This window comes from Microtus ochrogaster, chromosome 2 (assembly GCF_000317375.1).
Source record: "Microtus ochrogaster isolate Prairie Vole_2 chromosome 2, MicOch1.0, whole genome shotgun sequence".
NCBI lineage: Eukaryota > Metazoa > Chordata > Mammalia > Rodentia > Cricetidae > Microtus > Microtus ochrogaster.
The window spans coordinates 46,891,497-46,907,354 of NC_022010.1; the positions used below are offsets into that span (position 1 = coordinate 46,891,497).

Consider the following 15,858-nt stretch of genomic DNA (forward strand, 5'->3'; position numbering starts at 1 on the left):
TTGGTTTTTCGAGACAGGGTTTCTCTGTGGTTTTTGGAGCCTGTCCTGGAACTAGCTCTTGTAGACCAGGCTGGTTTCGAACTCACAGAGATCCGCCTGCCTCTGCCTCCCAAGTGCTGGGATTACAGGCGTGCGCCACCACCCCCTGGCCATCCCTGTGATCTTATAGGGGCCAATTACATTTAAACTACCAAAGTCTCTGGTTCTTGTGACCTTTTCACATGTCTTCTGGCCTTGTAATCAATTTCAGGATTTCTTAAGCCCCTCACCCCTGCTACAGGAACAGTGCCATATATGACTTTTTTTTTTTTTTTGAGATAGAATTTCTCTGTGTAGCCCTGGCTGCCCTGGAACTCACTCTGTAGACCCAGCTGGCCTCACACTCAGAGATCTGTCTGCCTCTGTTCCCAAGTGCTGGGATTAAAGGTGTGTGCCTTAAGTATTTCTTACAAATTATTCATACAATTTTTTTAAAGTAACAAAGTTGTGTAACAATAGGTTGCTTCATGAGTGTTCCCATCATTGTTAATATCCAAACAGAAAATATTAATGCTTAACAACCATTGTAAGGACTATTTTAAGCAAAGGCTGAGATTTAATGAAATATTTTGAAAGTCCTTATCCATCTCAAGAGCTTTGATTATGAGGATCTGTCAATAAGCACCAAGAAACACCCTAAAAATCACAGTTTCTTTTTCTCCAGAAGGTTAGTAAATTGGCTAATGGATCAAAAATTATAAAGTTGGTTACAATTACATTTAAGTTTTGGTGAAACTTGTAGTAGGATGAGGCAAATAATGGAAGGCTAAAAAGGCCTAAAACTGAACTAAAAATTGAGTTTGTCCAGAGGAAGATGGGTGCTATGAACCGATTCACCCATCTCAAAAATCTGTGTTGAAATCTTAATCCCTGGTACCCCAGACTATGACTTTATTTAGAGATTAGCTCTTTAAAGGGTAAATTAAATTAAAATGGGATCATTATGATGACTGCAAAACAAAACACACGTGAAAAAGAGCACATAAAGTCATACAATGAAGACTCCCATACACATCCCAGAGAAGCCCTCAACAGGGCCTCACCCCAACAGTGTGTTTGGACGTCCATGCCTCCTTAACTGTACAAGAATAAATTCCTGTTAGTTACCTACTCTTCATTATGGTACCTGTAGCACAATGATACAGCAGATTTAAAATCTGAGGGATTAAAAAACAATAATACCTAATGAAAAAAAGAACAAAATAGAGGATAGACAACGAGGAGGGTGTACTTTTGAAACAATAAAATGCTCACAACTATGTTGTGATAAATAGGTGTGTCCCTCTTCTCCCATTTGGCCTCTTTTGAGGCATTCTTTTAAAATAAACAAAGGACTGAAGAGATGCCTCAGTGGTTAAGAGCATTTGTTCTTACAGAGGACCCAGGTTTGGTTCCCAGCATCCACATGGCTGCTCACAACGGTCTATAACTCTAGTTCCAGGAGTTTTGAAACCCTAGCCTCTGTGGACACCAGGCATGCATGTAGTATACATGCACGCATGCAGGCAAAATAGTCACACATTAATATAAAAATAAATAAATCTTTTTGAAAAATCTCAATATTCAAATCTTCAGTCATAATTTACTTCCCATTGATGTCTTCAACTACTGTCCTTCCCAGCTTTCCCGCTTCAAGTCATCCTTGAGTGCTTACTCCAGGGCTATACAGTTTGTGCTTGTGACCAGATTCCCACGTCATTATCCTAACCTACAGTGATGCTGGAAGATGTATGAGAAATGATAGGGTCACAAGAGCAAAAACCTTTGGAATGTGATTGGTGTCCTTGGGAAAGAGCCAAAACAAATCTCCGTTCTCCCCTGACATGGCGAGAAAGTCAGAAGATTGACAGCTGTGAACCAGGAAGCAGTCCTCCCCAGACACCTGTCATCCGGCATCTTGATCTTGGACTGTGCAGCCTCCAGACCTCTGAGCTCTGTTTTGTACAACACCCAATCTGATGTACTGAGTCATGGAGGCTTTGGTGAACAAATGACAGCCTACTGCATGTTTGTGAGACGAAGCTGAGTAGACAGAGACTCCTGCTTGCCTTTCTTTACGGCACTTGTGTCCAGTATTCAAACTTATTTTAACTTATCACCTGCCAATACTAGAAATCGAGTTAAATAAAATAAAACTCCATCATTTGACTAGGCCATTGTATCTTCTGTCCTTCCCCTCCAAAAATTAAACCTGTAGTTCAATAACTAATTGTATCTAATGGATTAATCACCCAGGAAAATGCAACCAAGAAATGTAGGCAGAATTTTCTGTCTTGCCAGCAGCTTCCCAAATAACCACATAAAGAATTTCAATGTTTATTATAAATGCTTTGCTGATCGCTTAGCTTGTTTTTAGCTAGCTCTTATAACTTAAAGTAATCCATTTCTATTCATCTATGTCTACCCCGAGACTTGTTTACCTCATGTATGTACTTCCCATCCTGCTCACTCTGTGTCTCACACACCCTCCTTTCACTCTGCCCTTCTTCACCCCAGCATTCTCTCTGCCCTAAAAATCCTAGGCAGGATTATTATACTATTATAAAATTTTATTAACAATAAGAGCAACATGTCTTCATGGTGTACAAAAGGATTATTCCATGCTTTCCCCCTTTTGTCTAATTAAGAAGGAAGGTTTTAATGTTAACATAGTAAAATTATATACAACAAAACCGGTTATCAAGTAAGAATTACAGTTACAATATCAGTCACAGTATCCAGCCCATTTGTATTTGGCAATATAGAGAAAATACTCCATCAGTTGTTCTTTCCTGAGGAGTCCAGAGTTTCGTACTTAACTTACTTTCTACCATGATTAGGGAGAATTGTAACTGTCTAGTCTTCAACCTCATCAAAGACCTGAGAAAGACATAATAATACCTGAATAAACAGGAAGTATAGAGCAAGTGATTTCCAAATTTAAGAGATGACAGAAGCAGCTGGCTACCTGGACAGTCACCCTAGGTTCTTCTATAACATTGGGGCATCCACCTTTGGTCTATAGGCCTAGTAATCTGACAGACATTTTTGAGAAGCAGGGGAGATTTTGAAGAACTTGTCCTACATTGTCCTGGCAAAGTTTGGCAGTCACCTATTTTTGCTCCTGCTGGTCTAGTTTGGACAGTATACAGTCAACAAAGAGATAATTTTCTTTTAAGATACACAGAGAAGCAGTTCTGGGAAATATTGGGAGAATATTCTGCCTCGTTCCCCTTTCTTCAAGGGATAAATCTAAGGCTCTTGAGAGAGCCAATATCAGAACAAGAAGCCCTAGAAGACTGGCAGAAAAGAGGGGCTTGTCCCCATCACACCATAAACACACATAAACAAGACTAAGGTTAGATACAAAGCTAAGATTGAAGGTTAAATACGTAAATACTGTTTGGTACAGCAACGCCAAATCTCATGAGGATAAATGTACAAAAGGTATGCTTAGATCATCTAAAATAATACCTATCATGGTAGTATAATGTGTACATTACAGGTCACATGAGGAAACCACAAGGAATATCCAGGAGGCTATTCAAAGTGATGAGGATTGGCAAATATGACACCAGAATGAATTACAGCCTTGGTTCAACTATTCTTTTTTGTCATATTTGAACATATTTTAATGGCTATCATTGCTTTATTCACAATAGGTTTATCATTATTGCAGTTAACCTCTCATTTATTTTGGTTGGTGTCCTCCTTTGAAAGTCTTTGGCATTTCAGTTGGTTTTGATTGGTCTTTTTTTGTTGTGCTGCATTAGTAATAACTTAATTTAAACAGTGATTTCAGCTTACAAAGAACTGGTATTATTCACAGCAACTCTGAGAAAGAGGCAGAGATTGCAATTTTTGTGTCATACGTGGGGAAACTGAGACTCAGTGAAGATAAGGGATTGCTCAAGTATTAAGTATGGAGAATTGCAGAGCTGAAAGTCAAACATAGGTTTTTTTGAGTCCCAGAGTATATGTCTCAAAGGGAATGAGAGCCTTCACTTAGTTCACCTAGCCGGCAAAGATGCAATGTCTACCCCATTAGATATTCTTATTTTCATGTATGCACAATTACACAAACATGCACACACACACACACACACACACACACACACACACACACACACACACATACACATCAATCATAAAAGAAAAAATAGAAAAAAAAAGCAAAGAAAACTCACAGCATTGTGCTTTCCATTCTTAAAAAAGGAAGAGAGGCAAGGAAACCCACCACCATCACTTCCCAGCAGGGGTTCTCAGCTACTTCTTCCCTGTAGGTGTTTGTATATGGCAGCAAATCTGGTGTTCTTTGAGTTATATGAAAGAACCACTATACCACATGACCACCAAAACCATCTTCAGGGACCAGAAGGAAATTAGTAAGGATAAGTCTGGCGATAAATTCTAACCAAGGCCCTTCCATAAATATTCAAGTTAAAACTGAGCAGAGTTTACTTAAATAAAAAACCAGAGAAATGATAGAAGGCTGACTGGAGGAGATGGTTTGAGAGAAAGGCCAAGCCCCTGAAGGACCTGGTAGAAGGAAACTCAGTCCTGCTGAGACCTGGAGATTTACCTGGTCTTTTAAGCATTATTTTGCCTTCTAGTTTTCCAGCATTTCCCAAGTGCATCCCAGTTTAAAGATTATTTAAGTGTAAACTAGCACATCAGCCGAACTGCTGAAAAGGTGATGGCAAGCATGCGAGTCCATTACTAAGGTTCAATAATGGAGTTCATTCACCCTGAAGGGTAGAATTACATCCTAATGAAGTCCTAGCATCCATGTTATCAGGGATTGCCATATATTTCTGGTGTGAATTAACACGTTCAGCTTTCTAATGAGTACCTAAAGACACTGAATATTAAAATCAGGCAGAATTTCAAATAAAACTGAGACCTATTTTTTAACAAGTGAAGATCTGGAAGGGCTTTGCTTAGCTACTAATATCTAAACAAAAAAATAAGGTTGAAGTACCCGTCTCAGAAGGTGAAAACAGTAGGGTGTATAGTATGCTGGATTTGAGTTTTAGAGAAATTTATGTTGCGTTGAATATTTGTAAACTAACTCTGGAAAAAAAACCATGGAAGAGCAATGAGAAAATAGGGGATTTCAAAACTAAAGTTGATGCAAAATTTATTCTTTTTCCAATGTGCATTGCTACTCCTTAAAGGTATGCACCTCTGTCATCATTCCCAGTGTAGCTCCCTGAGGCCAGGACTCAGTGATTATATTATATTCAACCTTGTATTTCTCAGATGGACCTATCACTGTTTCTAATAGGAATTTACTAAATTATGGTGTACTTTTTTTTTTTACAGCAGATGTTCTTTTAAACCTAAAATAATTTAATATTAATAAAAATAAGCCAGTACTCATTTTATGGTTCTTTCCAAATGGCTTCTAATAACCACTTGATCATTTAGAGGGGCAGAAGATAACAGTAATATCTAACTCCTCTCACCAGTCTATGTCTTAGTCAGACATTAAAATAAACAGTTCTTCCTTGCAACTGTGCTGATTATATCATGGAGAATGCTTTATAAATCATTTTAATGACTCATATACTTCATTTATTCCCTGAAGGAAAGAAATGATTAATTTGTATATTTAGAAAAATGAGAAAGCAATGAATTTTCTGATAGGGATTCACATGAAATATTTTCTTAGTTCTGGTTTTTGATTTTTGTTTTGTTTCGTTTTTGTCTTCTTTTGCTTTATTAACTAATCCTTCTGTATTCTGTTCAGATACCTGGCATCACCCTTGAATTGGATAGCACAAATTCAATGCCGAAGCCGAACATCGTAATCTAGAATTAAGTTAGTTAGATAGTTCATTGCAAAGAAAAACTCCCATGGAAACAGAAGTTAAATTAGTTGTACACACGTCTTTTTGAGATGTTCCAGGACATAGTTACATTAACAATGATTGTGGTGCTCTTGCTCCTTCTCATTCTCCAACGTTATGAGACTCTCTATTTTGCAATTAGTCTTTTAATAAGGCATAGAGTACAACACCAATTCAGGACCAGTACAGGTTCCTCAGTGGTGGGAGAGGGTACACTAAACAGACTTCCAAGTGTGCTGTGCCTGCCCCCTCATGTCCATTAGTGCACATTGCATGTCCCTGGGCTGTTTGGTCTCCACCCCAGGGTGTTACCATGTAGAAGTCTCCTCAATCTGGTCTTTATAAGCAGATAAGCTCCCATTTATATTTATTCTATTAACTGTTGACTTGCAAAGAGCACCATTAAATAGAAAAAGTTTGTTCTTGTGAATAGTCAGACATCGCCCTCTGTCTCATTTATACAACTAATTTGCCTTGTAAACTTCCTTTCTTTCATAAAACTTCAAAGATAAACTTTAATGGACGCTGGCTCCAGCTAACCAAATTCTGAACGAATCACTTCATAGTATTTAAATCGAAGCAAGAAGTACATAATTACGGCAGTGATTTTTAAAACGACAGCCTGGCACTATCAAATGGAATGTCCTTTCTCTGTAGTTTTTGGTGTTGTTTTTATACTTATTGTACCTTCATATTTATATGTATTTATGACACCTCAAAGCATCCAGGAAATCATGTAGCAAATGAGCAATCTCTGCTCCTGTCATAGACCAGACATTTTTAACTGTTTGCAGTTAGAAACCCATTACTGTCCTATTGAGCAAGGCTAGAAATATCTGAGTCAAAGTGTTAAAGAGATAAAACCCAATTTTTCTCTCTTATAAATTTAAGGATGGATGTAGCTCCTCCATGGTCAGCCAGGGCTCAAGTTTGTTGCTCTACAATCCCCAATACATAGATTTTTATGGCATAGTCCCAAGGGCTCTGGTTCATTTCCAGGCAATAAATATATTAGCAATCCAGCCAGCAAGGAGGAAGAGAGGGAGGAGCATTCTCACTGCTTCCAAGGAGCCTTCTAGAAAGCAACAGTAGCATCTATTAAAATTATATTCAATTGGCAAAATCATCACAACTATCTGGATGTCTTTATTCTGAGTTTCTCTATTCCACGCTAAAAGCTGGATTTTCTGACATTATGGGGAAATTGCAGAATTGGTGTTTGGAGACACTAGCAATCTCTAGACTGCATTCCACTAATTGCCTTCATTTGACTAACCTGACTCTTCTGGCATTTGTTCTCGTTCTGATTAAAAGCTAGCATCTTCATTTCATCGTCCTTCCTCTTATAAAGCTCTGGCAATGAAGACTGTGGATTTGCCCACTTTCTGTAATCTCCTGTCTCTAAGCCGATAGCAGTCTCTTGGCCTGCAGGTCCTCACTGTGTCGGTGTGTTCCTCTTTCCGCAGGTGATGGCTGTGCCACCCAGGCCTCAACAGCTGCTGGGAGTGCTGCTCACCATCTCACTGAGCTCCGTCAGGCTCGCTCAGGCTGGTGCCTACTATGGAATCAAGCCTCTGCCACCTCAAATTCCTCCTCAGATACCACCGCAAATTCCACAATACCAGCCCCTGGGCCAGCAAGTACCTCACATGCCTTTGGGCAAAGATGGCCTTTCCATGGGCAAGGAGATGCCTCACATGCAGTATGGCAAAGAGTACCCACACCTACCCCAATATATGAAGGAAATCCAACCTGTGCCAAGAATGGGCAAGGAGGTGGTACCCAAGAAAGGCAAAGGTAACATCATATTACACAGTTTCAAAATAGCAGTGCTACAGACTCCTAAACTATAAAAGCTGAGAGGGAAAAATATAATTCAGGGACTTTATTTTTAAATTTGTTATTGCAAAGTTCAAATTTAAAGAAAGATACAGGGAAAGGGCCTTTAAGTCAGGTTATACAATTCCAAGTGGTCAAACATGAAATCATATACATACAAGCAACACTAAATAGACTCAGCAGGTTTTACTTATGTATTTATGCACTATACACACACACACACAGCCATAAGTAAAGGAAAAGAAGCCTTGAGTTTGAGAGGGATGGGGAGCACATGGAAGGGGCTAGAGGAAAGAATGAAAAGGGGAAATGATGTAATCATATTTTAATTTAAAAATAAAAATTATTAAAAAAAATTTAATAAATAAATAAAAAAATAAAAATTATTACAGGGGTTTGATCTTCATCATTAATAAAAAGTTAAAGTTATAACTTATATTTGGTTTTAATATTTTAGCTAACATCAGACTGAACAAAGCATATTTAACCAGAGTCTATCCTATTATTAATTTATTTAAACAGTCACCAGCTCTCTAGTGAGCACCTGGCTGGGGCTTAGACTCTGAGCAGACGCAGGGAGTTCAAGGAGCAGAAGGATAAAACTACGGGGTTAAAGAAGAGTAACAAGTCACTCTTCCAAGTCAAGAAAACAATATTTTGGAGAACTTATATAAAATAAAACTCAAATGAAAGCATTTCACAAACTAGGTGCTACACATAAGAGTTTTCAGTACTGCTCCAAAGTACACAAATCCGTCACTAAGCCATTAGGAAGCTAAAATGCACAGAAAAATTTCCCATCACTTCCTAGGACTATGAGGTCTATTACACCTACAAAGTACTCCTTGCTGTGAGATGCTCATAGCATGTGTGGGGGAAATGGGAACGATAGAGTAGCAATCACCATGAAGGATGTGGAGGACATGAAGAAGCCTAGCTGCCTAAAACCCAGAAATCAGAGGAAATTATTCGTTCACTCCCCTGGTCTTTAAAATAAGATTGTTGAGAGAATCAGAGGCGCAAGGCAAGTGGTGCTGAGTCAGCGCTAAAGCATCGAGGGGTTTTGTGTGACTGCAGCTGTCAGTCATTCCAGATGCTCAGGCAGAGGGGAATGTGCCCCAGGCACTGTGCTAAATAAATATCAGGGATCCCAGAGCAATAAGATGTGATACTTCAGGGTGCTGGTCTATGCCTGTAGTCCGGAGGCTGTGGCAGAAGGATCACAAACGCAAGACCACCCTGGGCTCCACACATGTAGTGTTAATATATATTAGGAGGTTCTCAGAGTTTCCCTTGACTACAGTTTGTTTACTAGTGTGTGTTAATGTAAGTATTCCTCATTTTTTACTCTCCAGGAGCTTGTATACCTTTTAGGGAGTCATCTAGGTCAGAGGTTCTTAACATGGGGGTCAATAACCCCCTTGGGTGTATAGCAACCATTTCACATGGGTTATCTAAGATCATCGGAACATGCAGATATTTACATTACAATTCGTAACAGTAGCAAAAACAGTTATGAAATAGCATTTTACAGATGGGGAACTGTATTAAAAGGTTGCAGTATTAGGAAGTTTGAGAGAGGCCTGTTCCAGGTCCTTTTCCCCCCTCCCTTCTTGCATGGCCTGCCTGGCTTCTGGTGCCTCTTGTATCGATTCAGATGATTACTCCTACCTGGGAAGAATATGGCTTCTAAGATTCTCTTTTGTTTCCTGGCAGCAGTTCTGCAGATAGCACAATGATCAGACTTACAGGCTGAAAGAAGACTTTGGAAGCACATATTTCATGTCTCCATTCCCCCCCTTCTCCCAGGAGCATGGAATGTCCAGAGCTGTTTGTCTGCAAAGCACAGCATATTCTCACATGTGCTTTGTATTTCAGTAGCAAGGTATGAGGGCTGCCCCACGTATTCTCTAGTATGCGGCTGTGTTATTCTGGCTATGGCCGTAGGAAGTCAGTGATGCCGACAGCTTAAGTAACCTAGTCAAAACCTCATGCCCAGGCCAGAAAGAGAAACAAGATGTCCTCTTTCTAAATCAAGCTTCTCTCCTAGTCTGAACTGAATGCTCATTAAACCTAGACTTCCAAGAGAAGTAATTTCTTCAAAACCGTATATTTGAGGCTTGAGAAATCTTATACCATGTCAAAGACATTAAGCAAATCCATTGGGTCTTGAAGATAGATGTGGAGAGATGTTGTCAAACCACACACGAAATAAAAAGCTTTCCTTTTTCCTGGGTCCATGGCAGAGTGATTTTCATCACCCATATGTCAGCACGTAAGGAAACATCATTTAGCCAGCTGGGCACAGATAGACAAGCACCATGGGTCTGACTAACATGTAGTATTACATGTTAATGTCAATGCACAGAAGCAGAGACAAGAATGTTGGTGGTTCTTATAGCAGATGCTAAGAGGTATAAGGGGTTGAGAAGAGGAATGGATGGAGAAGACAATGGTCAAGAGATTCAAAGCCTCAGGCAGGCAGGAAGAATATGATTTTGATTTTGTTTTATTTATTTTTAGTTCTATTACCAAATGTGGTAAATATATATATTTAAAACTAATAAAAACTTCAAATGCTGTACCCACAAAAATAAGTATGTAAGGTGACAGAAATGCTGATTAGATGGTTTAATTATTCCACATTTTATTCATAAATTGTATACTTTGAAACCCATAAACACACCATGTAACTTGTCAATTTATAATGAAATCTCTCAATTGATAAGACAGTCAAGGAAAAATACAATATAATTTCAAGCAGGACAGTTTAAAAAAATAAAAATAGAGTATGACTCGAGCATTCTCTAAAATACACACAAATGTGTACCTTAAACAAATGAGCTGAAAATACCATACCTCTGCCATGTGGGCTCAATGGCAATGTGTTGTTGTTGGTGGTGGTGGTGGTGGTGGTCCTTTCATTACATAACTGGAACCTTCCCAAATTCTGTATGAACACACTATGGTATCTTCAACTTTTGAACGTGGAAAATTATTGTTTGATTATTTTTCAGCTTTTAAAATTTAACCAGTGCTGATACAAGCATCTGAATATAAGAGTTTCTCCCAACAACTCAGACACATCGCAGAACCTGGCAGCTTGATTTTCCTTAAAATCCTGGTATCATACAGGAGAAGGCTTGGGAAGATGAGCATATTATCTCTAGCCTTCCCTTTTGATACATAACAGGCAAATGTGTTCAAATTAAGTGACTACTATTACTTCCTTCAAATAAGGGGTAACCATTCTCCCCTGCTCCTTTCTCTGCTTTTCCAGGAGAAATACCTTTAGCCAGTTTGCGAGGAGAACAAGGTCCCCGTGGAGAACCTGGACCAAGAGGACCACCTGGGCCACCAGGTTTGCCAGGTCATGGAATGCCTGGAATCAAAGGAAAACCAGGGCCACAGGGATATCCAGGAATTGGAAAACCGGGTATGCCTGGGATGCCTGGAAAGCCAGGAGCCATGGGAATGCCTGGAGCCAAAGGTGAAATTGGACCCAAAGGGGAAGTCGGGCCTATGGGAATCCCAGGACCACAAGGACCTCCAGGACCTCATGGACTTCCTGGCATCGGGAAACCGGGTGGGCCAGGGTTACCGGGGCAACCAGGAGCAAAAGGTGAAAGAGGACCCAAAGGACCACCCGGACCTCCGGGTCTTCAGGGTCCCAAAGGAGAGAAGGGCTTCGGGATGCCAGGCTTGCCGGGTCTGAAGGGTCCTCCAGGTATGCATGGCCCTCCTGGCCCAGTTGGGCTGCCAGGAGTCGGAAAACCAGGAGTAACAGGCTTTCCTGGACCCCAGGGTCCCCTGGGGAAGCCAGGCCCTCCAGGGGAACCTGGACCACAAGGTCTTATTGGTGTGCCAGGAGTTCAAGGACCTCCCGGGATGCCTGGAGTTGGAAAACCGGGCCAGGATGGAATCCCTGGCCAGCCAGGATTTCCAGGTGGTAAAGGGGAGCAAGGACTGCCAGGGTTGCCTGGACCCCCAGGCCTCCCAGGGGTTGGAAAGCCAGGCTTCCCAGGACCCAAAGGGGACCGGGGCATCGGGGGTGTTCCTGGGGCTCTTGGACCAAGAGGGGAAAAAGGACCAGCAGGTGCTCCTGGAGTGGGAGGTCCTCCTGGAGAACCAGGCCTACCTGGAATGCCAGGGCCCATGGGCCCACCAGGTGCTATTGGTTTCCCTGGGCCCAAAGGAGAAGGTGGGGTGGCAGGACCACAGGGTCCACCAGGTCCTAAGGGTGAGCCAGGCCTCCAAGGCTTCCCTGGGAAGCCAGGTTTTCTTGGTGAAGTAGGTCCCCCTGGCATGAGGGGGTTGCCTGGTCCTATTGGACCCAAGGGGGAAGCTGGTCACAAAGGGTTGCCAGGGCTTCCTGGAGTTCCGGGGCTTCTTGGACCCAAGGGAGAACCAGGCATACCCGGGGATCAGGGTCTACAGGGACCCCCAGGCATTCCAGGGATTGTAGGACCTAGTGGCCCTATTGGACCACCTGGGATTCCGGGCCCCAAAGGAGAACCAGGCCTCCCAGGCCCCCCCGGATTTCCCGGTGTAGGGAAGCCAGGAGTGGCAGGCCTTCACGGTCCCCCGGGGAAACCTGGTGCCCTTGGGCCTCAGGGCCAGCCTGGTCTTCCTGGACCCCCAGGCCCTCCAGGGCCCCCAGGGCCCCCAGCTGTGATGCCCCCTACACCACCGCCCCAGGGAGAATACCTGCCAGACATGGGACTAGGAATTGATGGAGTGAAACCTCCGCATGCCTATGCGGGCAAGAAGGGCAAGAACGGTGGGCCAGCCTATGAGATGCCTGCGTTTACTGCAGAGCTGACTGCACCTTTCCCACCGGTGGGGGCCCCAGTAAAGTTTGACAAGCTGCTCTACAATGGCAGACAGAACTACAACCCGCAGACGGGCATCTTCACCTGTGAAGTCCCGGGTGTCTACTACTTTGCTTACCATGTTCACTGCAAGGGAGGCAACGTGTGGGTTGCGCTCTTCAAGAACAACGAACCCGTGATGTACACTTACGACGAGTACAAGAAGGGCTTTCTGGACCAGGCTTCTGGGAGTGCGGTCCTGCTCCTCCGGCCCGGAGACCGGGTGTTCCTCCAAATGCCCTCAGAACAGGCGGCCGGACTGTACGCCGGGCAATATGTCCACTCCTCCTTTTCAGGATATTTATTGTATCCCATGTAAAAAAAGAAAAAGAAAAAAGAAAGAAAAAGAGAGATTTAATAGAAGAAAAGAAAATGACACATCAAAAAATCCAATTATAAGCAATGCTTCAAAACACTTAAATAGTTGGAAAGTTGTTTTTAAGTGAAAGTTTAGACCATCATGTACAAATAAAAACTAAGATGCATGTTTAATACTGTGCACAGCAGATTGTAACAGAATGATGGGACAGATTTATGGATCAAGTACAGACATGTGTGTTGTGCCCACTGGACTCACATTAGCTGTTGCACGTTATATGATGATTTCATAGCCTGCTTATTCAAATCAGTCAAAATATGTCAGTCTGGATGATCATAGCTAATGAAAGTCACTCCTTCCTTGTGCTCCCTTGAAAAAGTATTTTTGAATATGCCTTGAGAGGTTCCCGGTGACAGTTACATACAGTATTTATTTGCATAATTTCCTCTCTATTTGTGCAGATGTTTTGCTGTGGGATGTTGGAGAGTTGTTCTGTAGTGCCAAGACCATGGCATTCTCTAGTTCAAAGGCGATTTCTCCATGTCAGAGGCTGTGCGTTTAGCTGTGGGACTACTTAGTCAGAACTGTGTGTTTGTGGTCTCCCCAGAGGAGCAGGTGTGCCCATTGCACATTTGCTCAGCACTCTCTTTGTTGAGCACTGGGTGAGAGTCTAGTGTGTGATATAGGGCAGAGTGCACAGGGTTCGTAATTTAGCTCAGAGACGTTAATACATTAGCTCACCTAAAGAGCTTCAGTTTGGCATTTTTCTGGAACCCAATTTTCTTTTTCTTTTCTTTTTTCTTCTTCTTCCTTCCCGTAATTTATACTATAGCCTAAACAATATAAGCAGATTTTTTAAAAAGTCTTCCTCAAATAACTTTGCCACTTTGTGAACTTTTATTATTAAAAGCAACTACCAGTTATGTTTACATGCGTTTAAAAAAATCCCCCTAATCTGCCCATACAACCAATGGTAGTAAGGTTTCCATTTGTCCATACGTATCTTAGTAGCTGTGTTTTTTCCCAGTAACTATGAATTTTAAAAATATGATTTATATTATGAGGTTCCAAAGTCAATTGCCAAAATCCAAACCATTTTTTTTTTAATTTGGGAAAAAACGTTCAGAATTATATGCGAAAATAATTAATTTTAAAAGAGTAATTAAAAGATTTGATATTTAATAGCAGACGTGTTGTTTCCAGCTATAGTAACTAAAATTGTAGGGAAATGACCATTTCTTTAACATCAGCCTTTGGAAGAGGTGGCTGGAATGTCACAAAGCTCGGGGAGCCCATGCCTATGACGTCACCACACACTCAGCACCACAGCCGAAACAGGTTTGAAAGGAGAAAGAAATGCTTCAGAGTCTCACTAAGGCACATACCAGATTCTTTGGGCACTGCTCCAAACACAAGCAGTTGAAAGTTTCCTCTTCATTTGCTGTTAGTTATTTGGGGAAATAACGTGGGGCTGCAACGGTGATCTAATCTCCTCTCCTCGGAATTTAAGAGTCAGGAATTGAAGAGATAGACATAGATTGGAAAAGACACAAATAAATACAGTATAAAACATGGGCTATTCCAAATCTGAATTATTTTACCACCACAAATTTTCTTATCCTGGCTTAATATTCGTCTTTTTCTTTTTATGATACACAAGCTCCATTTTTCTCAAATTTTAAGACAAATGAGTTCATTAGCACAAGGTTTCTCATTCACCGTTCATTGTGCAAAGCACTTTCTCATCCAAAAGGAGTCCTACCTAGCCTTCACTTGCAAAGTAAGCAGCATTTCTGTGATAGCTGTCCTTTGGATTGCTCCTGAGGACACTGGCTTGTAGTGAGTGACTGGAAGTCACAGGGGTCCCTGGGATCTCTGTTAAATGCTACATTAAAATGATTTGAAGGACAGATGGGCCAGCCGCATCATAAAGTTGCTCTTATCTGTACATGTATGGTATTTTAGTCTCCACAAAGAAAGGTAGAAATTATCTCTTAAGTTAAACCAAATTTCACTTTTTGAGATATTTTCCAACTTATTTATTGGTTTTTACTCAATTGCCTATGTGTGTGTGTGTGTGTGTGTGTGTGTGTGTGTGTGCGTGCGTGCGTGCGTGTGTTATCATATATCAGGCATATGCTTCTAAACTTTTAAATGGAGGAGGAGCAAAATCTATGCCGGATACTGTATATTCTACCATGGTGCTAATATTAGAGCTAAATGATACTCCATTTAATTTAAAAAAGAGTTTTAAGTAATTATCTATGTTTCCCTTTGGAGTGCTGTACATCATGTTAACACATTAGTGTGAAAGCAGGTGAAACAACTATATGTTCTACAGCCTAGGGACACTAATGATCCCTATTTAATTCAAAATTAACTAGAGCTTTTCCATGTGAAATGGACCAAACTGGCATTGTTCTTATTTAAACACAGAGTTTTAAAGTAGTGTGACATCCCACAGGGGAAAAGAATGTCTGTAGAGGATAATTGTCCTCGGATATTTTACAGAAACAAAGAACGATGAAAAGATTGGTAACTTCTCTGAGTTTCCATGAATAGATTTGAGACTTAATGGCAAATCAATTTTGTATTTAAATTTTTGTACTGATTTGAAAAACAGATCATTAAATATCTTTAAAAGTATGTTTCTTGTCTTGTTTATATTGCTCGACTAACACTATAGGAACCTAAAATGTTTTTGAATCACCCCGGTAGTAATGAGCCACTGAACTAGGACCTAAGAATAACCATAGTTTAAACAGGACACTTAACTCCTCTTCAGTGTCACGGTTCTGTATATAAGCGGTCCAGGGCTCCTCTGTAGTCTCTACTTCACACTCTTTGTGCATTCTTGTTTTTCCACCCAAGTGTGTTGGTCTTCTTCTGCTTTGGTGAAAGATAGTTGACCTTAGCAATCATATGCCAACCGGTGGGAGGGCAGAAAAATCAGGAAGAA

At 41.1% G+C, this 15,858-nt stretch overlaps 1 protein-coding gene across 1 annotated transcript in view; it reads left to right on the forward strand.

Annotated features, from left to right (window-relative positions):
• The window catches only part of Col8a1 (collagen type VIII alpha 1 chain), a 130,446-nt gene extending 114,904 nt beyond the window's left edge, over positions 1–15,542 (forward strand). Inside the window, exons 3-4 of the mRNA XM_005344939.3 lie at positions 7,337–7,667; positions 10,990–15,542. Coding sequence (XP_005344996.1) covers positions 7,340–7,667; positions 10,990–12,899 — 2,238 coding nt within the window. The 5' untranslated portion in view covers positions 7,337–7,339 and the 3' untranslated portion in view covers positions 12,900–15,542. The remainder of the gene's footprint in view (positions 1–7,336; positions 7,668–10,989) is intronic.
• Positions 15,543–15,858: the final 316 nt, after the last annotated feature.